Source organism: Xyrauchen texanus, chromosome 46 (genome assembly GCF_025860055.1).
Source record: "Xyrauchen texanus isolate HMW12.3.18 chromosome 46, RBS_HiC_50CHRs, whole genome shotgun sequence".
Taxonomy (NCBI): domain Eukaryota; kingdom Metazoa; phylum Chordata; class Actinopteri; order Cypriniformes; family Catostomidae; genus Xyrauchen; species Xyrauchen texanus.
This window is the reverse complement of record NC_068321.1, coordinates 6,240,143-6,265,774: the sequence shown is the minus strand read 5'-3', so window position 1 is coordinate 6,265,774 and position 25,632 is coordinate 6,240,143. Positions and strand designations below refer to the sequence as shown.

The 25,632-nt window shown below is 38.3% G+C and overlaps 1 protein-coding gene across 1 annotated transcript in view; it reads left to right on the top strand.

Moving 5' to 3' along the window:
- The window catches only part of LOC127638538 (N-acetyl-beta-glucosaminyl-glycoprotein 4-beta-N-acetylgalactosaminyltransferase 1-like), a 225,042-nt gene that overhangs the window by 104,476 nt on the left and 94,934 nt on the right, over positions 1-25,632 (top strand). Inside the window, exons 3-4 of the mRNA XM_052120103.1 lie at positions 6,996-7,097; positions 24,770-24,865. Of these exons, the coding sequence (XP_051976063.1) occupies positions 6,996-7,097; positions 24,770-24,865 (198 nt within the window). The remainder of the gene's footprint in view (positions 1-6,995; positions 7,098-24,769; positions 24,866-25,632) is intronic.

The following is a 25,632-nucleotide window of genomic DNA, read 5'->3' as shown; positions in this document are numbered from 1 at the left end:
GTAGACCTGACCTGCTAAAGAGAGACAGAATCCATCTCTTCAGGGAAGGTGACACTCTCTATATATAATACTATAATGATAGTATTTGACTAACTGGGGCCCAGGTCAGGAAGCAAACAAACTGGTTAATCCGAACGTCTGCTAGCTGCCTTGAGATGTCACACAGATCACATAAACTATAACACATAGTGACTGTATCACCTAGATATCACATAGAGACTGTGTCTGTTTCTCAAACTAGCAAACACAAAACTATCACTAAATAATTTTGAAATAATTTGATTTATGGTCAAACTTGGACTTAGATCTCGTTCTACCAAAGCACTAATTGTAAATTAAATTATTACAGATCATGGTTTAGATGCACTATGTTGACTGAAACCTGACTTAAACCAGATGAATATGTTAGTTTAAATGAATCTACTCCAGGTAATTGTTATAGACATGATCCTCACCTGAAGGGTCGAGGAGGAGGTGTTGCTACAATTTACACTCAAACCTTCAATCCTTCGCTGTCATGGATAATGAAGAGCTAACAAAACGTATCAAAAAAATCAAAAACCACAACATATATGTTAGATCCAATACCAACTAAGCTCTTAAAAGAGGTATTCCCAGTAATCTCAGAACCTCTTCTTAATATTATTAACTGCTTGCTATCCTTAGGACATGTCCCAAGAAACTTTAAAATGGCCTCCCAACTATGTTCATTTCTACAGAGAAATGGAATAAATGAAGAATTTCTGTCAGGATTTAGGCCCCATCACAGTACAGAGACTGCACATATCAGAGTTACAAATGACTTGCTCTTATCATCTGATTGCGGCTGCATTTCTCTTCTAGTGTTTTTAGATCTTAGTGCTGCCTTCGATATGATAGATCACAACATTCTCTTGAATAGGCTGGAGAATTATGTTGGTGTAAGTGGACTTGCATTAGCATGGTTTAGGTTCTATGTGTCAGACCGATACCGCTTTGTATGTGTAAAGGAAGAATTGTCAAATCAAACAAAAGTTAAGTATGAAGTGCCACAGGGATCAGTTTTAGGACGACGTTTCTCCTTATATCTGTTTCCACTGGGAGATATTGTCAGGAATCATGGAATAGGTTTCCACTGTTATGCCGACGATGCGCAACTTTATATTTCTTCTAAATCCAATGACAATTTACAATTCTCCTTATTATCAGAGTGTATCAATGAAATCCAATTTTGGATGGCCAGAAATTTCCTTCTACTCAATTATGACCAAATAGTGGTACTAATGATTGGACCAAAAATCTCTAATAATAAGCAGCTAAAATATTATTTGACTCCCGATGGATGTACTGTTATGTCGTCTTCTACAGCAAAGAACAATCTGTCCTTTGAAATCAAATTTCCAATGTTTGTAGAACTGCATTCTTCCACCTTTAAAATATTAATAAATTACCACACATGCTCTCTATTGCTGATGCCGAAATTCATGCGTTCATGACCCTAAAACTAGATTATTGTAATGCATTACTGGGAGGATGTCCAGCAAGTTCAGTAAATAAACTTCAATTGGTACAAAATGCAGCTGGCAGAGTGCTGACTAGAACCAATACATATGATTTTATTAGCCCAATTCTATTGTGGTTACGTTGGCTACCTGTTAAAGTTTGTTAATTTCTAGATCCACAGTACTTATGTTACCTTCTGACATGCAATATTCCATCAAGTTCAATATGTTCACAAAATTCTGGCTTGTTAATAATTCCAAGAATATCATATTCCCCAAAAGATGGTAGATCCTTTTCATACTTGGCTCCTAAACTATGAAATAGTCTCCTAACACTGTTCGGATGCAGACACACTCAATCAGTTTAAGCCTAGACTAAAAATTCAGCTATTTAGCCAGGCATACACATAATTTATCCTTCAATTCACAATTAGGCTGCTTTAGTTAGGTCTGCCAGAACCAGAAACATCCATGATGATCTATAACTCTGCATACAATTTAATGGCATGTACACTAATATGTAATTTTTTTGTTTCCATGTCTCAACCTTGGGATTCATATACAGAGGATACCAGAGCCAGCCAGATCCAGGTGCGTTCCTGCTTGTTGTCGGACTCCACTGCTATGTGTCACTAAAAGATGATGACAAACTATAGCCAGTGCCAGCCAGACATCACTTGAATCTTTTGTCTTCAGAGGATGAACTGATGCCAACTCCAACTGTAAGACATGGGATACTTCATATGCCACTGCCTGAACCTTGGATTTATGATGGACCCCACCGACCCTCATTATGAAATGACCTGTGATGCACCTCATTAATCTCTGCCCTCATTACCTTTGTCTATTGATGGACTACACTCTTGAAATGGAATACATAGTCTATCATTTAATTGCCAACAAATGCCTTCATCAGCCAACTATCTAAAGACAATGCATCAGTGTGAACTTGTGCAATTAATCCAAGATGGACTTCAAAGACATTAGTCAATAATGTTAAAGTAAAAAAAATATTAAGTGCATTTTTTAAATGGACATAAATTTAATTTACAAATTTAAAACCATGACTTGCACTGCACATAAATAAATAATATTGGCATTATATTCATGCTGTTTAGCCATAGGGGAACTGGCCCCCACAGTGAGCCTGGTTTCTCCCAATGTTATTTTCTCCATTAACCAACATCTTATGGAGTTTTGTGTTCCTTTCACAGTTGCCTTCAGCTTGCTCACAGGGGTTCTAAATACAATTATTAGTTAATTATTTAATTTCGATACACAATTTACAATCATACTTAATCAAACTGCACAATGATCATTCTAAGACTTTATAGATATTAGTAAATTTTTTAAAAGCTGCTTTGAAAAAAAGTGTTGTGAAAAGCGCTATACAAAAAATAAAAAATTATAATTACTTGACTTATTTTGACCTTGCTCTTACATTTCATTGCCATTTGTACATTTTCTATGGTTTTCCCAACCCTCATTTGATTTTCCAGCCTTCTGTCCTGAAACTGTGTCCATGGTTGCAGCTTTGTGTCATTAGTCAATGGAAATCAATGCTGTTTTGAGGACATGGCAAGCAAAATAGATGACAAGCTCTCCTATTTATTGCTTTCTTTCATAGTCTCTTTTTCTTTGGTTTGATCTAAGATGATGATGAAGCTATGAGAGAGGCTGAATAGGGAACAACTGGTTGGTACAAATTTGGATAGGATTTAGTTCGCCTCATTTGGACTTCTTGCACTATGAGATACAGAGCACTATTTTAAGAGTGCTAAGCGCAGCACTATGTGATAAGTCATACAATATGCTCAAAGTCAGTAGGAAGTTTTGATATTTTCGTTCAAGCATGTTTTAACAATAGCAGGCTGAAGAAGGCTGGATCCAAATGCAGTTATTTCATGAAAAACTCAGACTCACAACACACTGAAGAAAATCGCAAAACACAAGAGAAAAATGCTAAACTTGAACACATAGCTATAATATAGTCTGAAATAAACAGAACAAGAACCAACAATGAACAGAGGAAAACATAGGGATTAAATACACAGAGACTAATGATGAAACGAGGGACACCTGACCATAATGAACACAAGGACCAATGAACAAAGACCATGAAAAAGAGCGACAAAACACATAAACAAATGAAAGACACAAAATGAACAATAAACATACATAGCGACCTCTGGTGGTCCCCTGGTTAATTCTTACACGTGCCTAGTCTAGGCAGAAGTGGGTATGGTGAAAATGCATGCGCAAGTGGGCTGGGTCAAGATACATGTTATTCTGGTTGCATTCTATTATATAGTCCATTCCCTGTCAAGCACCAGTTAACATACATTTGCGTGCATACACCCACAGATAACAAAAACACTTCCACCCACGGCCACTTGTGCTTTGTGCTTGCACGAAAATTGCACTTATAATTAGCCCTCACACGAATATTAGATATGACACTGTGCACATTCTAGCATACTTTGGTAGCTATTTATACAAAGTATTTATTTATTTATTTTTATTTCATTTATTCATATGTGTATAAATGAAAATGAATGGAACATGTTTGAAAGCCCCTTTAAAGAAAATAAATGAGGAAAAAGACATATTTTTTCCCCTCTTTTTTCACCCTTTCTTTGTAGAGAAAAGACAGCAGAAGCAGTTTTTTGTAAACATGTAGTATTTACAATGTTTGACTCTTTTCATTGGCTCATTAACCTTGTATGTGTTATTTCAACAACAAAAAATTTGTCTAGTTTTATTGTCTAGCTTGTGTTAACAGTTCATCAGAGCAGAGATGAGGATGACTGATGAAACACATGGCTCAGGTCATTATCATCCATGATACAGAGCAGAGAAAATTAAAATGTGATTTGTAGAGGGGCTGTGTTTTGTCATTCTGCTGGATATCCGGACGTGAAAAATGTGCCCTGGTCTCCTACTCTTAGACCTAGCCTGTTTACCCCTAAACAAGAAGATTTAATTAACCTCATTAATATTCTGAGCTCGTTCCTCCAAACGCCTTCAGATGTCTAGGGTCCATCTCAGAACTTGTTTCATGTTTGCCCATTTGTCTTGACAGGAAATATGTCCTGAGATCAGTTTTGAAGTGATTTTAAAAATAGATGAGGCTACAACTTTGAAAAACGCTGGTCATTGATAAGTCATAGATTAGTCAAGTTCTAGCCTCAAGCTTTAGTTTGATGAATTCTCTTGTAATAATAAGAGCACAACTCAACTGAATGTCACTGTATTTTAAAATCTGTTGCCGTTTGAGCTTGAAGGACTTTTCAGGTTTGGTTTTCTTGTTGTCTTGATGTTTAGAATCAACATCAAATCATAATTATCCCTATTTAGTTTCATATTACACATTCCTGATCTTAATGTGTTTGAGTCAAAATTTGCACATTATTACAAATAAATATATAATTTGAACTAATAGCCAAATAGCTCTTTAGGTATTGTTGAAGTAAACTCACATTCAGGTCTGGCTTCATTCTGGTATAGAACACTCACTTTTCACGATCCAATCAATTCCCAAAGCATAAAATCAAGTCTGCCCGACATTTTTTTCCTGCTAAATGTAATCTTTCACACGTAAATGTGTCAAATTATGGAATTCAAATCAGTTGCAATTTCAATTTAATGTTGACTTTTATTTTTTGTGGATTTTACCTCTTTTTTGTATTATTTTTTACGATAATTATATTCATGTTATGACTGATAACCAATAATTGGCTGATATTACGAATTTGAACTATAATGAAATCTGCCAAAGAACAAGAATCCAAATTGGCAGATTGTCAGTGATTAAAAATCCAATATCTTCCAATGAATATTCCCATGAACTGATACCAATAAATTAAAAATAATAAAACTTATCGGACGATAACCGATATGACTGATAACCGATAATTGGACAATTGATACATTTATACTATACTGAAATATGCCATAGAACAAGAATCTAAATAGGCACATTGTCTGTAATATATCTCCCAATTAATATCCCTATGAACCGATTCCAATAAAAACAAAACATATCGGCCAATATCCAATATGACTGATAATTAATAATTGGCCAAAATTATTAATTTATATTATATTATTATATTATACATTTGGAACATGCTGATTAATAAAAACAAATTTAGAAAGAAAAAACGTTATGGTCTAAAGGCGCTCTGGAAACATGCACATCATGTTTACGCACATGTGGGGAAAAGAGGATGCGGGTGCGCCTCGGGACAGGGCATCAGTGAAGCGTGTTTCAGTGCTAGAGAAAAATATTCAAGAATGCAGCGCAGAAAGATCAGATATGATGTAACCGTTTTGGATTTATGCGAACACAGCCAGTCATTCGGTTGCTTTTGCGAACACAGCCAGTCATTCTAACTGGCCCCTGTCAAATGGGACAGATAATAAGTGACAATTAATAAAATTCCTTTATTACTGTGACTACTTTGTAACATTATTGAATTTAAGCCATTCCAAATCTGGCTTTGTGATGCTTCAATGCAGTTTTCAATTAGCTCTGAACACTGACATGTGACACATGACTGAAGATGGAGATTAAAATGAAGAGGACTGAACTGAGTGCATAAGAGAATGGCAGTCTGTGTTCCCACCAATGACATCCTGTCAGACTTAAACTTACTTAGGGAAAGCTGGTGTATGTCTTAATCCCAGTTGCATGACAGGACAGTGACACTCTATACTGATATTGCCCACTATATTGCTACAATTTAATCTTACTACAAAATAATTAGTTGATATCTAATTAAGTTTTTGTCAAAAGAAGTGTAACACATTACAATTCAAATTCTTGTAATCAGATTACAGTTACTGACATTCAATTAAGCGTATGACATTTAATTAAAATAATTGGGTTACACATATTTCTAAAATAATAATATTTACTCCAGCCAGGTCTCCTAAGCAACCAAATTGGTCAGGTTGCTAGGGAGGGTATGGTCACATGGGGTAACTCCTCATGGGCGTGTGATGAGTTGTGCGTGGATGCTGCAGATAATAGCATGAGCCTCCACTCACACTAGGTCTCCGCCACAATGCGCTCAACAAGCCACACGATAAGATGCGCAGATTGACAGTCTCAGACGCAACTGAGATTCATCCTCTTCCACCCGGATTGAGGCAAGTCACTACGCCACCACGAGGATTTAGAGCGCATTGTGAATTGGGCATGCCAAATTGTGAATAAAACCCCCCAAAAAAAAAAAGAAGACTGGCTTTCGTGAGTTTTCATGAGATAAATGACCCACCTGTTAAATTTTATCATCCTTGAATGCAACATAATAAAAAATTCTTCCTCCTAAAATTTATTCTATACTTGAGTTCTCCACTTTAAGGGTGTTATTGATTGACTAGACTATAATTTAGCCTGATATTAACATGGCACTTGTACTTGTGATAAATATAGTAAAAGTACAGTAATAAGACATGTTATGAAATGCCTGACAAGTCTCTATTTTTGTCTGTCTGTTTGTCTCTTAGCAGGAAGATGAGCCCAACGCTGGCACCGTTCATTATAGAGATAAAGCTAAAATCCGCAAGTTCCTCTCACAGAAGTACAAAAAGTTGCAATGGAAACCAGAGGTATAGGCACAATACATTTCATTTCATTTCTGTAATTCTGTTTGACAATGACTCATTCATATTATTTTGGTGTTAGTAGCTCTATAGGTTCCTAATGAGATGTTCTCAAGCCCTCTTGTCAAACCTTCTAAAGTAAGTGCATGTTGGCGTAGGACATTTTCTGTAACATGCAATTTTGTGTCTAAAGTTGAGCAGAAAACAGAGTTATAATATATATGCTGAATTCAGCACGCAATTCCAGAGCTAAGTTAAAGTGCTCATTAGATTTCACAGTGTGAGTGTGGTTGTTCATGTAATATTAGTTAGTTAGCTGAATACATGGACTGGACAAGAAAAATACTTTTTTCCTGCAAAAATGGTGTGGTTACTGCATCTACCAGAGTGTTGTGCATGCCCAAGCTAACCAATCAATCCCTGACCCTTTGGATCACATGGCACACTTAGTGTGTCAACTGTCTGCCTAATGTCATTATCTTAAAGGTAATTTCTGCTGGTAATAGTAAGACATTGTGCAACTGGGTTTGACAAGCAGCTAATTATGGTATTGTTCCAAGATCAGCCAATATAGTAAGGGAGATAAGATTGATTTGGATTAGCATATCGGAGGCCTTGGATGGGTTGGGAGCTAATCCATGACATGCTAATCAATTTTGTGTTGCCACTCAATTTTAAACACAGGTTAACAAACCATTAATTAAAACTTTAACCTGTGATAAAAAACTTCACCTGCAATTAAACAACCACAATGGTTCCCTTTACAAAAAGCTTCACTAGGATGCTGCACTGAGAAAAGCGCTATGGGAACAATCCTACATTGTGACCAGCTGTGAATATGTGTGTAACACGTCAATGAACATTGACCGGAATTTATAGCCTCGGCTGGTGAGATCATTGGATGCACCTGTGGCCAGGCTATAAATAGACGCGTCACCACGTCGTCAGATCCATTTTTTTCAGAGCCCATTCTGTGTGTGTGTGTGTCTCACAAGCCTGTCACAAACTTTCTTTCTTCTGCTAGGAGTTAGAATTTGGTTAGGCAGTGTGCAGTGAATATTTTCTCCTTTCTCTGCTTTCTATAAATATATATAAATAGAGAGAGAATGACTGAAAATCAGAGCAAACAATGCGTGTTCCCTTGTTTACGCTCTATTGCCGAGAGGGACACGCATCAGTTTTGCTTTGTTTCGGGGAAGAGCATGCTGCTCTCGCGTTGGAGCAGGGCGGGTGCGAGCATTGCGATCTGCTTTCGGGCGAAATGTTTCGTGCTCGTCTCGCTTACTTCCGGGAGTTAGAGCCCACTCTTTCATCGTGGGGCTCTCGCATATATCTGGCTGAGGAGCGAGAGACGGGTCTGTCCCTATTGCTCGCTCTCTCCCCAGATCCAGCTGATCCTTCTCGGAAGCCTGAAGCGCGCCTCGGCGCCTCTTCGTTTCACAAGGGGGGGCGGGGCGCTGAACCTCTGTACATTCCACGCATAATAATAAAGTGGCTGAGAAATTACTCGAGGTGGTTACTCGGGCTGTGGCCAGACTACAGCTAGACTGGCCACGTGAACAAGAGACCCCCCCAAACGCTTCAAACTATAAGACAAATTATAGTCTGGTGGCTAAAAAAAATAAATAAAAAAAAGGAAGGGAACGCTATATTAGTCCTTTCTTTGATGACCTTCAATGATGCCGCCGGTCAAAGAGACGCTTGCGGGCTATCTCTCGCCGGGCTCGGCATCGTCATTTAAAAAGTCCTCTTTCCCCACAAAGCCTTGCAGGATGACCTCCACTTTAGTGGAGAGGGCTTATCAAGCAGCAGGTCAGGCTGGTGCTGCTCTGCACACAATGGCTGTATTACAGGCTTACCAGGCTGACCTGCTGGATGACCTGAGTGTGGGTGCTGCGCTCGACGAGCAACTTTTTTTCTGAGCTTCGTCGAGCCACAGATCTTTCTCTCAGCGCGACCAAGCAAACAGCCCATGCTATTGGCTGGTCTATGTCTGCCTTGGTCAGCGTGGAGAGGCACCTTTGGCTCAACCTTTTGGGCATCAAGGACAAGGATAAATTTTTCCTCCTTGATGCCCCGGTTTCACCTACTGGCCTATTCGGAGATGCCACGAGCACGGTTATCTCCAGGTTCCAAGAGGCGAAAAGCCACGAGGAGGCCTTTGAGCAGTTCCTCTCTCGCTGCACTCAGGGGGCGAGTCCGTCGGCCACCCAGACCCACCTCGGTCCTGTTAGAAGGGAGGCTCTTTTAATTTCTAAAAGACAGAAACCCTGATGGTCTTGCGCCTAGTCTTCTGGGGGTAGCTCCCCTCGGGACGGGGCGCGTGCACCAGTTCGTATGGAGTTCAATCACAATGCGGGCACAACTGTCTCCTGCTAGAATCGAGTCCACTAAGTATACCCTGAGGAAAGTCAGGCTAGATCAAGGTTGTACTAGGTCTCAGGCCGACTGTGTCCTCCATGATCCCTCTGGACCTTCTGCTTGTGAGACCGTTTTTGTTTTTCCTTTTCTTCCAAGGGCCAAATCCCCTAGGCTAATAAGGGTTACGCACCGCAGGCTTCATTTCCTTTCTATGTGGTTCAGACCCCGGTTTCTTACCTTGGGTCCCACTCTAGGTGCTTCTCATTGTCACAGGCTGCTAACGACAGATGCCTCCTTGATGGGCTGGGTAGCGGCCTTAAGTGGTCGTCCAGCTTAATGGGAATAAGAGGGTCGTCAGCTTGGTTGTCACAGTAACTGTCTCAAGTTCATGGCTGTATTTCTGGCCCTGAACTACTTCCTCCTGAGGCTGCCATGTCTTGGTGCGGGTAGGCAATACAGCAGTAGTCTCTTACATAAACCATCAGGGAGATCCACGTTCATTTCAGCTGAATTTCTGGCACGTTGGATTCTCCTTGGGGCCCAGGGCAGCTCCTGTCACTCATGGCAGTTTATATCCCTGGATCCCCATATATGCGAGCAGATTTACTGTCCAGACAGAAAATACCCTGGGGGAGTGGAAACTCCACCCTGAAGTAGTGGGTGAGATTTTTCCTGGTTAGAAGAGGACCTCTTCGCCTCTATGAACAGCACAATGTCTCCTCTACTTCTCCCCGAGTCACCCAGCCCCCTTGGGTCTGGACGTAAAGGCACATATATGACCCGGAATGCATCTGAATGTGTTTCTTTCCCCGGTTTTTCTGCTCCCGGGAGTCTTGGCCAGCAAGGGTCTTGCCTCCTACTGATAGCGCCACGCTGGCCAAACAGGGTATGGTTCTCGGAGCTAAATTCTCACCTCGACGGCTTGGGCGATGCTAAACAGGAACACGGTGGTGCATACATGGCCCAGAATTCGCCTGTATGCGTTTCCCTTTATTAAAAGTTCATATTGCAGAACCAGTTAACTGCGTGATCGCTTCAGTTCTGGACTCTCAGCAGGAAGAACCGTCAGCAGGCTTATGCCCCGCCACTCTCAGGGTCTATGTGGCTGCCACTTCGGCTTGCCATGCCTTGATGGACGGAGTGCCCTTCAGAGGCACCCTCTACAGGCTCGCTTCATTCGTGGAGCCATGCGACTGTGGCCTCCTGTTAGGACCATGACCTCTTCATAGGACTTGGCAATAGTCATTGAGGGTCTGGTTGAGACCTCCTTTGAACCTCTAGAGTCAGCGTCTGACAGACTTCTGACTCTCAAGATGGTTTTTCTTATGGCGATTATCTCTAGAGAGAATTGGGGACCTACAGGCTCTATCTGTTTTGCCAGCCTGTTTAGAGTTTGCCCCAGGAATGACCAAAGCAATTTTGCACCCTCATCCTGACTACCTGCCTAAGGTGCCTTTTGCGACCCTACATCAGGTCACTCCCCGTCGTTTGCAATGCCAAGAGCAGCAAGGACTTCACAGACTGTGTCCAGTCTGTGCCCTTTAGACTTATGTCCACCGCACTAGCCAGTGGCACAAGTCAGGGCAACTATTTGTTTGCCATGGGAGCCGCAAACGGGGGCGGCGACCTCCAAGCAGATTATGTCGCATTGGGTGAGGGATGTTATTGCCCTGGCCTACGAGGCGTGCGGTCAAGCTTCGCCAGTAGGTATCAGGGCTCACTCCACCAGAGGGGTTGCCTCCTCTAAAGCCTTGGCTAGAGGGGTCCCTCTGCAGCAAGTTTGTGATGCGGCAGGCTGGTCCTCTCTGCACACATTCATCAGATTTTATAGTTTGGATGTTCATGCTACTCTGGGCTCTTATGTCCTTGAGTCGACATCTCAAGCTCATGTCTGAGACCTCTCACGTTCTTGTGAGCACACTTCACAACCGTAGGGGTCTGGACAGCCTCAGTGCTGCGGTGTGAGTATTCTCGTTCCCAAAGGCTTTTCTCAGCGCAGCATCCTAGTGAAGCTTTTTGTAAAGGGAATGCCTCGAGTTACGTAGTGTAACCCTTGTTCCCTGAAAAAAACGGAACAAGATGCTGCCCTTCTTTGCCGCAATAGGATGTCCGAGGACTGCTCTTTAGAAAAAAATATATCTGACGTATCATCGCTGGTGATGCGTCTATTTATAGCCTGGCCACAGGTGCATCCAATGATCTCACCAGCCGAGGCTATAAATTCCGGTCAATGTTCATTGACGTGTTACACACATATATTCACAGCTGGTCACAATGTAGGATTGTTCCCAAAGCGCTTTTCCAGCGCAGCATCTCGTTCCACTTTTTTCAAGGGTTACACTTAAGTAACCCGAGACGTTTTCTTAAAAAAAAAAAAGCTTTGCTGGAAAATGCAACAATTGATTTGTAATTTTTATCCATACTTACGAATGCCTTCAAAATGATCGTTCACGTAATTTCAACAAAACCTCACCTCTGTTAGTCTGCTAGATAATGTGATAAGTTTATGATCAGTTGACCTTGTTTCTTAATTTTTTTTTTTTTTTTACTTAATCTGATTGGATTTATCTGATCTTGACTTTGTTCACATATGGTATCTGAAAACACACATAAAACATTTTGACACTTTTCTTTGTTTTTATTCCAATTTGTTACACTTGATGTGTTTCTGGTCAGAAATGACCAGCCATTGGAAATGAATGGATTAGACTGCAAAATACAGACATATTAAGTGTTCAGGAGCATCCTAATCCTTTGTATGAGCACATATGTGGATGTGTGTTTGAACAGACCAATCCTAGGACATGTGTACACACACCCACCCACACATACACACACACAAATAGTGTATTGAGCCCCCTCTTTTGCATCGTCTTTCCATGTACACACTGAGAAAAAATCTGTGTGACATGGGGGGCGTGGTTGTGTGTCGGTCTGCGGGAGAGAGAGAGCGGTAAGGCTTGTCACCTGGTTTGTAATTATCTCTAACACCTGTGTCTTGTTGTAGTGATACGGAGAGACAGTTAAAAGGGACGGCAAGTGTCGAGAGAGGGAGAGAGAGTGGAACCACTCCCCCCATGCCACAATCTGCTTATCATATTATGTTGCGTTTGAGCTTGTTTGAATAGGGATAGTCTGCTGTAAGTTATGATATGTCATTGTCTATGTAATACATGTATGTTTGAGGAAGTAATAAGGAAAAATGTGACAAAAAGTCACTTCTGTTTATTATCTCTATGTGTGTCAGTGGGAATTACACTCACAAATACTTGAGTGAAACAGAGTGAAACAGATTTGCAGATCAGATCGGTAGAATTGGTAGGATCGGCTATATGCATTGTAAAGTCCAGATTCTACCGTCGGCTTTAAAACAGCACCTATTTTGTTCAGATCAAGCTAGTGGTAATTCATTTATGTTAAAAAAATTAACCCCATAGACATTTCACCTGGAAGCTGGAGCGCACAGGTGCCCATGTAACGCTTCTCATCCGACTGCACTCAAATCACAGACAGACACGGAGAACTGCGTTTCATGCGTTGTTTACTGTAACACAAGGAAAAATATATATCCTCTGGCGACAGTAGGCATTCACACATACATGCATCTACAAAAGCAAACAAAGATGATGGCGACAGCCATGCAACACACATTTAGAAAATTGCATCTAAAGTTCACAAATTTCGTCACATAAAATCAACATCATTTTACATATTGTTACATAACATCCACAAACTCCATTCTTAATATTATTCGTGAAATTAACAAATGTTTAGTTACAAAAACACTAATGTCCCCGGAGCACATTTTACCTACCACCATCTTCAGCATCGATAAACTTCTCTGCTGGAGGTGGGGGTGTGGTCTCACAGGTGAAAGGGCAAATGTCCATTACTCATGTCACCACAAGAGGTCACCAAACAGTTATTGAATAAAACAAAACAGGAATTTTGGTGAAAGACATAACATTTATAGTAAAATTTTTTTTCAACCCTGTTACTATGTTCAACAGCACTTCCTGCTTCATCCACTGGGGGTAGTTGTTAAAATCTCGGTAAGCTCTGACCAATTTCAGCAGCAGAATTTACGACCTGTGTGTGATCTGTTTTACTAAATAGGTATGCCTCTTTTGCACAAGGTACAAAATCGTTATTCTCTAGCCAACTGTAATCCATCTTAACCAGGCGCTATCTGCACTGAAGCCATTGTTATATTTTAAGTGCAAACAAGCTTAATTGTTTTTAATTTGGCTTATTTGAATTGCGCTTTATTCACAAAAGTCAGTGCTAATTGGCCTGGCGGAATTAACGTTGCACAATTACTACTCGAGATAAGCAGGCGGTAAACTGAATTTTATTTAAAAGAGATGTTTGTGTATATTTTCTAGTGATTGCCCTGACGAAAATTTAGGTTTCACGCAAATTTGCCACTGATAATGTTCACATGCAAATGAGCTTTGAAAGGTTGCGCTAACTTGGCAGCAGTAATTTATAAAATTATAATTAAATAATAGTGAAGAATGTCTCATAATCAAGCATATATCAAGAGATATGGTGTAATCAAGCACACTTTCACAATTTTAAAAAGACAATTTACATGTTTAGTCCCAGTATGTTAGTATGCCAGATCGCAGTAGTCAGCTGCATCCTCCACAACCTAGCACTCAGAACCAACCTTCAAGCTCTGGAATTGTGCAGTGCAAATTGTGTTCAAAGCACAAAATGTTTGGCATGTTTGTGCTGGATTGCATTATTCTTTTAGTTAACTGGGCACTTTAACAATGCAAACAGCAGATGCAAATAAACAACGCAATCAGCGGGCGCAATGTATTTCATTGAATTACCCCCATTGTCTTACCAAAACTATTTGAAAGAAAAAACTTCTCATGTAAGGAGAGCATGGGTACTAGAGGCATATCCTGGTTTTTGATAGATTGTAACTGGTAAGTCGGCAGTTCTGATTGGCCATTTGCTTAACCAATGAGGATCAATGATAAAGGTTTCTGGATGAGTGCACACCTTCATGTGGTGAAATGGAGGTGCAAGTCTAGGGTGAGCGGTTTGTCAAAGGATTTACGATAATGGGCAGCCCAGGTCATTAACAGCACTGCAGACCAGCAAATGAGTTTTCAAATTTATGGTACTAACTTTAACGGCTTTGGGCCGCATGATACTAAGAACTTTGACCTCTGACTATTCACTAATCAGAATAAATTTCCCCAGTTGTTCCCATTGTACACAATGTGTCATTCATTTTGTACCTCCTCTAAGGACACATTGTTTTCCTCTTTGAAGAACTGTGTTTTCCTCCCAGATGCAACTAAATGACAGTGCTAGCAGCAGTTTTTCAAAGCCATTAAGTGACATAAGAAAACTGGGTGCATCAGCAACTTCCCATTGGGTTATTACAGTGCAGTCACAAAGAAAGAGCTAGTAGCAGATCTGTTTGATATTTATGATTTAGTCAAGCTATTCTCCAGTGGTTTTGCTTCAGGACCCAGATTTTACATTGGACATACAACAGTGCCAAAATTCTTAATCGTACTAAAGAACAAAAATGTCCTTAAAATTATTACTATATATACAGGTATAGACTATAATTTACCGCGCAAAACACATTGTGGTTGGCACAAACCATGTTTATCTTCATTGTGAGTAAATCTGGATATTTTATGTAGACAATGTTGCCTTCTGTGCGATATTTAGTGAGCTGACAGTGTCGTGCCATGATGGTTGCAATTTTAAGTGTCAAGTTAAAAATAGTCCAGCAATTAACAGTTGTGTTGAGTTCTCTCGTGCATCCAGATGTGTGTTCTACTCACTCTGCTGTTGCTCAGCTCACGCTCCTTTCTAGTTAAATCGCAAGCAAAATGCAAACAGATGTGTCCCCGCTCATGATATAATCCACTGACATACAGATGCAATTTTTGTTTATTAAATAAAATAAAATAAATTATATTAGGGCAATTAGAATCTGGAACTCCTTGTAGTGGAGGCGAAAACTTTACGAAGAGACCAATCTGTCATTCTGGCAAAAGCTTACTGATACATGTATTTATCCATTTACTAACAAAATCTCAGTACTGACAGTGTTATATGTACGGATCAAGTTATCAACTACATTTTGTGAAATATTTTTGGACCCCTTGATTTGGTCATTAAAAACTAATGTTTATCAAAATAGTAAAAGATTATTTGACGTTAACTGCGCATAACATAATTAATATTCTTGAGTTTTGCCACTTCGTGACTTCACCAGCCCCCCAAAAAACTGTCCCTATTACTATTTAAAACATAGTGATGCCCATGGCAAAACACATCTTATGTAAATGCTCTACGAAACATGTCCAGTTGGAGTCAGGTAAACCTGAAGCCAGCCTAATTGACCTTTCACTAAGCTCCGCTCCCATTGGTTACAATTAAGGTGCGGTCACATGCACCTTAACACGACGAAATTCCATGGGCGAAGATGATGTGGGCAGATACTGAGCATGTGTGAAATCACCAAAAAAAGAAATGCTAAGGAGCCTTTTTTAATGCTGCACTTCATGCCAGAGTGAAGTTGAAAAACAACTTGCTGCTAAAATGATATCCTTGACCATTGTGTATATTCACTGATAACCGTCTGAAAATTACATTTTATTTTTTTGAAAAAATATATATTATATAAAACATATAAGTTCCAAAAACATCAGTGTAAATGTAAAATTGACCAAAAAGGGACATATTTACATACTTAGAAATATTTTGATATTTACAAAAAAAAAAAACATCATGTCATTCACATGTTTTTAAAGCCTTAAAATGATCTTATTTTATCATTTCTTTTATTTATTTGAAGTTAAATATAAGAAATATGACAAGTTTATTTGACAATTAATTATAAAATCCCTAAAAGAGACAATTAATCGCCATAGTCCTAAATAATACAATTAATTGGCATAATCTTAATTATTTGTTTGACAATTAATCATCAGCCAAATTTCATAATCGTGGCAGCCCTAGTTACCATTGTTCACTCTGACAATCTTTGCAGTACTTCCAATAGGAATGTGAGACTGCCTTGAATGGCTCGTTTTGGGGAAATATTCTCATAAACTGTGTGTATCCTCTCTGAGAAATGGCAAGAACATTATTTTTTAAGTACTTTCTATACAATTTTGCTTAAAACTACTCAAACACACATTAATCCCATAGATTCTCAATGGAAAAAAGCAAACACTTGTCAGTGAAAATGTTAAGCGGCAACAGTTGCAAAGATTAGATTGGTCAGAGACACTTTTAAGTCGGGGCTCAGCGAAGGATCAATGATACAGGACTAGTTATGTAGGAAGCCCACCAAAACCATCTAGTCAATTTTGAAAATATGTAGTTTTGCACATCCGTAAAAGATATGGGAAGTATAACTATTTGTGTCTGTATGGTTAGTTGCATTTTATTATTTGCATTTAGCCTTGTTTTTTCCCCTGCTGTCTACAATCAGAACAAACCAATTATTCGTGACCTATTTTAGGGGGCATGGCCCACCAGTTGAGTGCCACTGATATAGCTCTATCTAACCAAACACAAACATCTTAAATAAACCACATACCCACATGGATCACTGCAGATGTAGCTTGTATACATACGGTCTAGACTGACTCCAGAGAGCAAACTCTCATTAGATACCCACAGATTCACAATTGCGGTGCACATCACATTTCCGGTGCCTGATCCTAGAGGAATTAATTGTGACAAATGGTGCCACTGCTTGTCATTCTGAGAGGTGGCGGATCATTTGTCTATGTCATACAAAAACCTGCTTTTGTGGGACATGATTCCTCCGTGGGCTGCTATTATGCCTGAGACATGAGATGTTAGCAGTGAAGCAGGTCTCTGTGGTATTGAGAGGATTTATATCAATGGGACTCTACAGAGCTGAATGACTGAAGTGAAGGTCATGTTTTTTTTTAGACTTACTCATGGGATACACTGTTAGTTCTTAGAAATATAACACGTTCCTGGGGAATAAATGACGCTTCTGTGATTCTTTGCACCTGGGCACAACGAAAATATATTTTCTGGCTCGTTAAAGTTTTTACAAACTAATTTTTCACACCAGTGTGTGTTGACACTAGCACTCTCACATTGCCCTAACCACACGCAATGCAACTTTCCAGAGAGAAACAATTTACCTGTCCACACTTAACGTGAAACTATTGCGCAATGTGACAGCCTTCCAATCAGAGATATTTAATGTGTAATACGGAGAGGACTTTTGGACCAATGAGATTTTACATTAAGTTATTATAAGAATATAAGATATTATTTTGTAGCAATGCCTACCAAAGTCCAATCCCAAACACACATTTTGCAGCATAGTCATTCGTTTTGATGTGACATGACCTGTGACCTTTGCCGATGTTTCTAAGCTCAAGGACACAATGGTGGTGGCGTAGTGGGCTAAAGCACTAAACTGGTAAGCAGAAGGTTGTTGGTTCGAGCCCCACAGCCACCACCATTGTGTCCTTGAGCAAGGCACTTAACTCCAGGTTGCTCCGGGGAGATTGTCCCTGTAATAAGTGCACTGAAAGTCGCTTTGGATAAAAGCGTCTGCCAAATGCATAAATATAATATATAAATATTCTAAGCAGTCAATGCATTTGCATTTCAGTAGTCGCACAGACTATGTTTCAGACTTAATTAGTCTTAATTAGATCAGTTAGGCTAGTTCAGACAGAGTAGTCGATACAAAATAGAATTGGATTCATCGGTTTTCAAACAACGTGTAGATGTGGTTTGGATTGGATTTGCAAACATCAGATTTCATGTGTTTTTTGGTTTGGTTGTTCAAACAACAAAAAATTATAGATTTGAGTCGGATACGGCAAAAAGTCCTATTTTGCAGCCTGCCCGAACCAAGCTCAAGTTTTTCCAAATGGGCAAGTGCCATTTGTTCTTAGCATGGTCAGACATGCATTCCAGAAAATGTTATAGAGAAAATATATATCAAATAATGCAGAAAACAAGAGGCTAATTTCTGCACACCCCTATAGGCCACTGTAATGTTAGGCTAACTCGTTCTTCTCAAATTGCATCAGGACAGCTTCTGGGAAACAGAATGGTTTCTATTAATTCATTAATAAGAGAGTGTAATTACTGTCATCACTCAATATGTCTTCATAAATGGCATGAATGAGTGATTGGTCAAAAGATCGATAAATGGATACATAAAGTTGCACAATACACAAATACCAGTCCATTTAAATTATTGCATTTCCCTATACTCAGTTGGAATACAATTGATGAAAGTCTGGGTGTATTGAATGACATTCAGTGAGGGGCGGCTGTGGCTCAGAGCGTTTCACCCACCTGAGGTTGGTGGTTCGATTCCTTGCCCACATGACCACATCCTTGGGCAAGACACTGAACCCCAAGTTGCTCCCAATGGCAGGCTAGCGCCTTGCATGGCAACTCTGCCGTCATTAGTGTATGAGTGTGAATGGGTGATGGGGACACAGTGTAAAGCGTTTTGGTAACCTCTAATGTAAAATAAGTTAAAATTTACATTGTTAATGGTGATTTAAAAAACAATTTTGGTTACCAAGTTTCATGGAGGATTCTGTTTTTAACATTTTGGTTCTAACATTTACACAAAACATGTAAAATGATATGAAGACATTTTAATATCAAATTCTCTGAAAACGGTTAAATGAACCATTTTAAATAGCCTTTCTGGCAATGAGTCATCATTGTCATGATATAAAAGTTAGAACTCAAGAACTGAGGAAAATGGCTTGCTGTTGTCTTTGTTTTATTTATATTTACCATACAAGCAATGCATAGCAATAAACAAAGATATTTACCTATATACAGTATCTTTTATATAGTATAAAGATATTTACCTATATACAGTATCTTTTATATAGTATAAAGATATTTACCTATATACAGTATCTTTTATATAGTATAAAGATATTTACCTATATACAGTATCTTTTATATAGTATAAAGATATTTACCTATATACAGTATCTTTTATATAGTATAAAGATATTTACCTATATACAGTATCTTTTATATAGTATAAAGATATTTACCTTCAAATATATTTTCCACTAATTCAGTGTTTTGAAAGGATTCATGTAAATCTCAACTCTAGTTTTGATACAGATTGCTGAATTAACACAATTAAGAATATCATTCTATTATATTTACTTGTAAAAAGCATATAATCAACACATAGCAATAAACAAAGATATATACCTCTAAATATATATTTTCTACTGAATCATTGTTTTTAAATGATTCATGTAAATCTCAACTCTAGGTTTGTTACTGAGTGCTAAAAAAAAAACAATATATATTTTTGTATCATTATATTTATATATATATATATATATATATATATATATATATATATATATGTATTGCTTATATGGTATATATATATATATATATATATATATATATATATATATATATATATATATATATATATATATACCATATAAGCAATACATAGCAATAAGTAAAGATATTTATCTTCAAATATAATTTTGCTGAATCAGTGTTTTGAACAGATTCATTAAAGCGACAGTTCAAAAGAAATGATTCAGTAAATCTGAACTCTAGTTTTGACACAGATTGCTGAATAAACACAATAAAGAATGTTATTTAATTATATTTATTTATAAATACCATATATGCAATACATAGCAATAAACAAAGATATTTACCTATAAATATATTTTCTGCTGAATCAGTGTTTTGAAATGATTCATGTAAATCTCAACTCGAGTTTTGATTCAGATTTCTAAATAAACACTATGAAGAATGTTATTTCATCATATTTATTTATATATACCAACAAAGCAATATATAGCAATAAACCCTGCTATTTACCTACATATATCTTTTCGCTGAATCAGTGTTTTGAACAGATTCATTGAAGTGAATAGTTAGAAAGAAATGATATACATAAGTCTTAACACTAATCTTGTTTCAGACCAATTTATCTAGCTGTTTCAGACCAACCTGAAAAAATATTTTGACCTGTTTTGACTCTTCATTCATTTTTAAGTAGGGAAATATTCAAAATGTAAAGGGAAAATATAGAGTAGATATATTTATAGATTAATTCCCTACAATCCTGTTGTTAACATTAATTATATTTTCACAAAAGCAATGAATAATTTTTGAAGTATGCATCAGAGATATTTCGTAAAGTTTGAGATTATATAAATATTTAAGATAGTTGCCATATTTACCCACGAAGGCAACTGAGTTTAATCAAAAGCCGCCCTGGTTGCAACTAAAAATTAATAGCACTCTATGAAAATACAGTATGTTCTGTATTGATGGTGTTTATTTATAGCAGTGGAATCGCAGGGTTAATCTCAGTGGCCTAGTTTGTGGGCTGGTACTGAAGATAAAAGCTTATACCACAAATGAGAGACTGACTTTAACTGAATCCAACAGGAAATTCAATAAATCTAGTTGTGAGGTTTGAATCATACTGTCCATTACCGACTACAAATGTTAAATTATTTAAATTATCATTAAAGTTCTCGGACGTAGACGTTCCCAAGCGTATGACATGTTAAAACAGGATGGAAATAGATGTGGCCTTAAATCACCATGTGGTAACTGCAACCCTGCTGTTAAAAAATAGTTCACTTTAAAATGAAAATTCTTTCATCAATTCATTTTCCACCAGTACCTCTACTACAAAGTGCCCTTATTGTAGTCCTGGGAGTTTCTGTTGTGTGTGCAAATGTGGCATGTAACACAATTGTGTCTCTGATCTTCTCGTATTGATTGCATTTAGAGAATTCGCTGAGGGAAAGAAAGGAATCAATTGTGAGCCAACAGCACGAAATAAACAAAAGCTCCCAGTTCCCTTCCATCTGATAGAATCTAATGTCTCCTGACAGACACAAACCAGCAAGAATAAAGTACATTTGGTTGAAAAGACTAATGTGAATATGTCGGTTCAGTTCATTGGGATTTAAAAACTTTAACTGACATAGCTGAGAGTTGGCATAGTAGGTATTGTGCGCGGTCAACCATGCTTTACTAAGCTAACTGACCGTAATCATTTGTGACGTACCCCATCGGAAGCGGGTGCCGTAAGCGCGATCTGAAGGGCAGAATTAGATTTTTTGTTGGGCTAGACAACGTTCTCATCTTTTCTTCTTTAGCTTCGGGTTATAACACCTCTGATCATACTCCTGTGTTTTGTTGTTGTGTGTTTGCTCTCAATTGTAGAGTGATTCCACACCCTTGAGAAGCTCACATAAGCACATGGGACAATGTGCCAGAACACCTGCCATCTTAATTGTTGTCATGTTTTATGAATGTGTAACTTTCTGCGGATCAGAACGTGGCCTGTTTTAGCTGTTCAGCCCAGTCGAGGTCACTTGCACACGCTTTTCTGTAGACATGACTTAAGGCAAGCCAAGGTCAACCAGGGGCCGGATTCGAAAATATTCTTAAGAAAAAAAAAAGTAAGAAAGTTCTTTGTATAATTTACAAGAAGTTTGTTAAGAAGGTACCTGGTTATAAATGTTGATGATTGAAAGAAATAGACAAGAACATTCTTCAGATGTCTAGTGGAGGGCTCTAGTAGTGCCTCAGATAAGTGTCAAACATTTTTCTCAGTCCGCGTTTGTCTTGTTGCCATTAAAAAAAAGATTACAATATCTTGAGAAGCAAAATTACAGTATATTAAGTCTTGTTTTTAACAAAGAATTAACAAAAATGTACAAAACATTTTAAAAAGAAAGGGAAAGTCAAACACGGATCGGCAGTGGAATAGAGAGAGAAAAAAATCACTTACTCGTAGGTTCTCCAATATGCTGTAACTTGGTCCTCGGCCACTCCTCCACCCTCTAATGGACGACAATCATGCCTCCCCAGACAGATCGGAGGCAGACATCCGGCCCCTGGTGGACAGAACGCCCCGGCACGTTTTTGGTGGACGGTAGGTGTCTCCACTGCCCCTGGCAGCGGTAATTGCTCCAGACGGTTGGTTGGGAGCCCCTCTTCCCCTCGCGGTTGGCGGCCGTTCCTCCGCTTCCAGGTGGCCGGGCTCCTCCATCCTCCGGCGGAAGGATGGTAGTGGCGAGGACTCTACTACGGCGCATCTCTCCTCCTTCCCTTGTAACGGCACCAGTGTAAAGGGATTAATTGGAAAGGAGGAGGCGAGAACCGGCTTGACAATATAAATAATATTTTAATAAGAGACTTAAACAAAAAGACAAACACACAAAGGTGTAACAGCTGTCCGTAAATTAGCCTGATTAGGGGCCGGGTGTGCAGAATCACGACCCGGCTCCGCCCTCCGCCCTGCCACAATGTCCTATTGAGATTATTTAACCGCAAACTATATATTTATCTCATTAACTGTGATTTAATGAGATAAATATATAATTTGCATGTGCGACATGCTTCAAATGTGAGCACTTGTGAATGTGAGAAGACATTGTTGTGCCGTCGCTGGTTGCACGTAGCTCCTCCTTGGCTCAAATACAGAAAACACCATCATAAGCATCACAGGCTCTGTTTGTTGCAGATGAAAGTGAACAGAGTGCAAAACAAACAGAGTACATACTTTTTAAATTAAATAGCAGCCTTTGCGGTCACTTACCAAACTGAAAAGATGCCGTCATATACTGCCATTAAATAAACTTGTGATATGGAGTTCAGAGAAGAAGAAAAAACAGGTATTGGACTCGGTACCTGTACTCAAACTCGTTCTCAAAAAAATTAAATATATAATAATATATATATATAGTATATCGGGACATCCCTAGAATGAAGTTTATTTTTCTTTATTTCTTGTTAAGAATAAACCTCAGTACATTTAGTCAGATTTCTCTTTAAACAAAACTTGTTATCTTATGGCATTTTGCTTCTCAAGTAAATGTATCTTGTTTTATATATTCTTACTGAAAAAAACAAGACTAAAACACTGAGTAAAGCCCTATTCGAATGGGATTATTTTGTTGCACATATGTCTGTAAAATAATTGTTATTGCCGAAGTCTGTAACGTTAACTGTCAGTTTGCACGGGATGATCAATGTCTTTAGTAACTGCCGAGAAGGTTGTGTCTTCATTAATGCGTTTTCAAATCTTTCCCTATACTATAATATAACTATGATCTTAGATGTAGCTACTGCTGAAATAAAAAATTACATTTAAACAATAACAGAAATATTCTGAAACCTTGAAGGAGGTCCCATATTAATGTATTATATCTTTACATAGTGACAATGACTGTAATAACTGAGGTATTTTGGTGAAAGTTATTATGGTACATTATTTTAAAGGTTAAACTTTACCATTAAATCTAAAAAGATCTATCACAGTATTTATTTAGCTTATTACTTTTGCAGCAATTACATTATTATATTAGCATTTGGAGATGCAAATGCTAGGCTAGCTACTACAGAATAAATCTTAGCTTACTTAAATTGCCACAAGCCTTAATTCTCAGATAAGTTGTTTGAGTTTTCATAATTTTTCATATCTTTGAGCTCTGCGCCTCCACGCGATACCAAATAATGAACTTCAGGTAGCCTACAAGGAAAAAACTGTATTCAGGAGCACCTCCATACTTTAAACAGTGCGAAAAATTTGGAAAAGTCTTTTCTCACAAAAGATTAGATAATATCCTTACATCAGTTCACACGGGATTAGTATAAGTTTATTTTTACACGCAGTTTGTAAAAAGTCCAGAAAAATGTCTGACATGCCGATTCAGATGGGATTACAGTCTTGGAAAAGATCGGCTGTATCTAGAAGGTAACCCTCTGGCAGCCTAAGTCTCGCGAGAGTATCATTCACCGTTACTAAGGTTAGTTTTAAGGTTAGATTTACTGGTAGGGTTAGGGTTATATTTAGGGGTAGGTGTAGGGTTTCTGTAGGACTCTAAAAAACACAGTCTGTGAACATTCAATGCGGCTCTCACGAGACTTTATGTAACTGGGGGTTACCTTCTAGACACGACCGAAAAGCTCTGGTAATTATTACATTACCGACCTGTTCGAATAGAGCTTTAGAATTATTGTTATGTTTTTGTTTATTTCGTTTTTTGCAGTATTCACTTGGCTCTTGATTTTTCCCAAGGTTTCTCCCTCATTTACAAATAAACAAATACAAATGTTAGGATGTCTTTCCTTGCGACTGTCATCTTAGGCTTGCTCACTGGGGGTTTGAAAGGCACTGTGCTTTGCAAAGCTGCTTTGGAATATTAATTGTAATAAATTAAATTCAGGTTAATACACAACTCTTTGTTCTTTTCCTCCCCTCTCTTCTCTATCTATCTTCTCCACAGTTTAAAGGTCAAGCAAACCTCCATGTGTTTGAAGACTGGTGTGGTTCCTCAGTCGCTCAGCTTAGGAAGAACCTGCATTTTCCTCTTTACCCCCATGTGAGTATATGTGTGTTTTTAAAACTTGAAGATCTTTTTAACCTTAAAAAGATGGCGCTCATACGTGAGACACTATATGGTCAAAGACGTCCGTCTTGGGCATGTCTGCATAGCAAAACAATTACAAAACAGCACAGTTGCATAAAAACCAGAAGATTTCAAGAGGACAATTTTGATGCTGGTCTGTTGTTGAACTCAGTTAACTGAAATAGGGTGGAATTAAAAATTGTGTTGAGGCATTTAATGAACAATGATGGAAACATACATTTACATAAAATGCAAAAGATAAAGGTATGAGTATATGGATATGATTTAGATATTTTAAATCTGTGCTGCATGGCATGGCGGCCATCATGACAGTACATTGTAGGAAAATTGTTAAGTTATGTGACAGTGAATCAGAGTGCTTTACAGTTCTGTGTTCAGTTATTTATGTGATAAGCAGACATGCTTGCGACTTGCAGTACAGTGGTCATAAATTCACAAGGCGAGCCTGTCAAGCATAACCTGAAACAGTGGAGTGAAGTGAACGGTTGAAGGTAAATATTAGCAGAAGAAAGTATACAACTAGTGATGTGATTCTTTTAAAAGTGACTTGACGGTTTGTTACACTTTGTTTGAAAATAACAAGCCATCTTCTGTGGGGTGTACTTGTAATATGGTCTTTTCTTTTTTTTTACCTTTAAATAACAAGGACTGCAGAATACAATTTGAGTCAGCAACAAATGCAAAAATATGCCGAATGAGTTGAATAATCATATAGATAC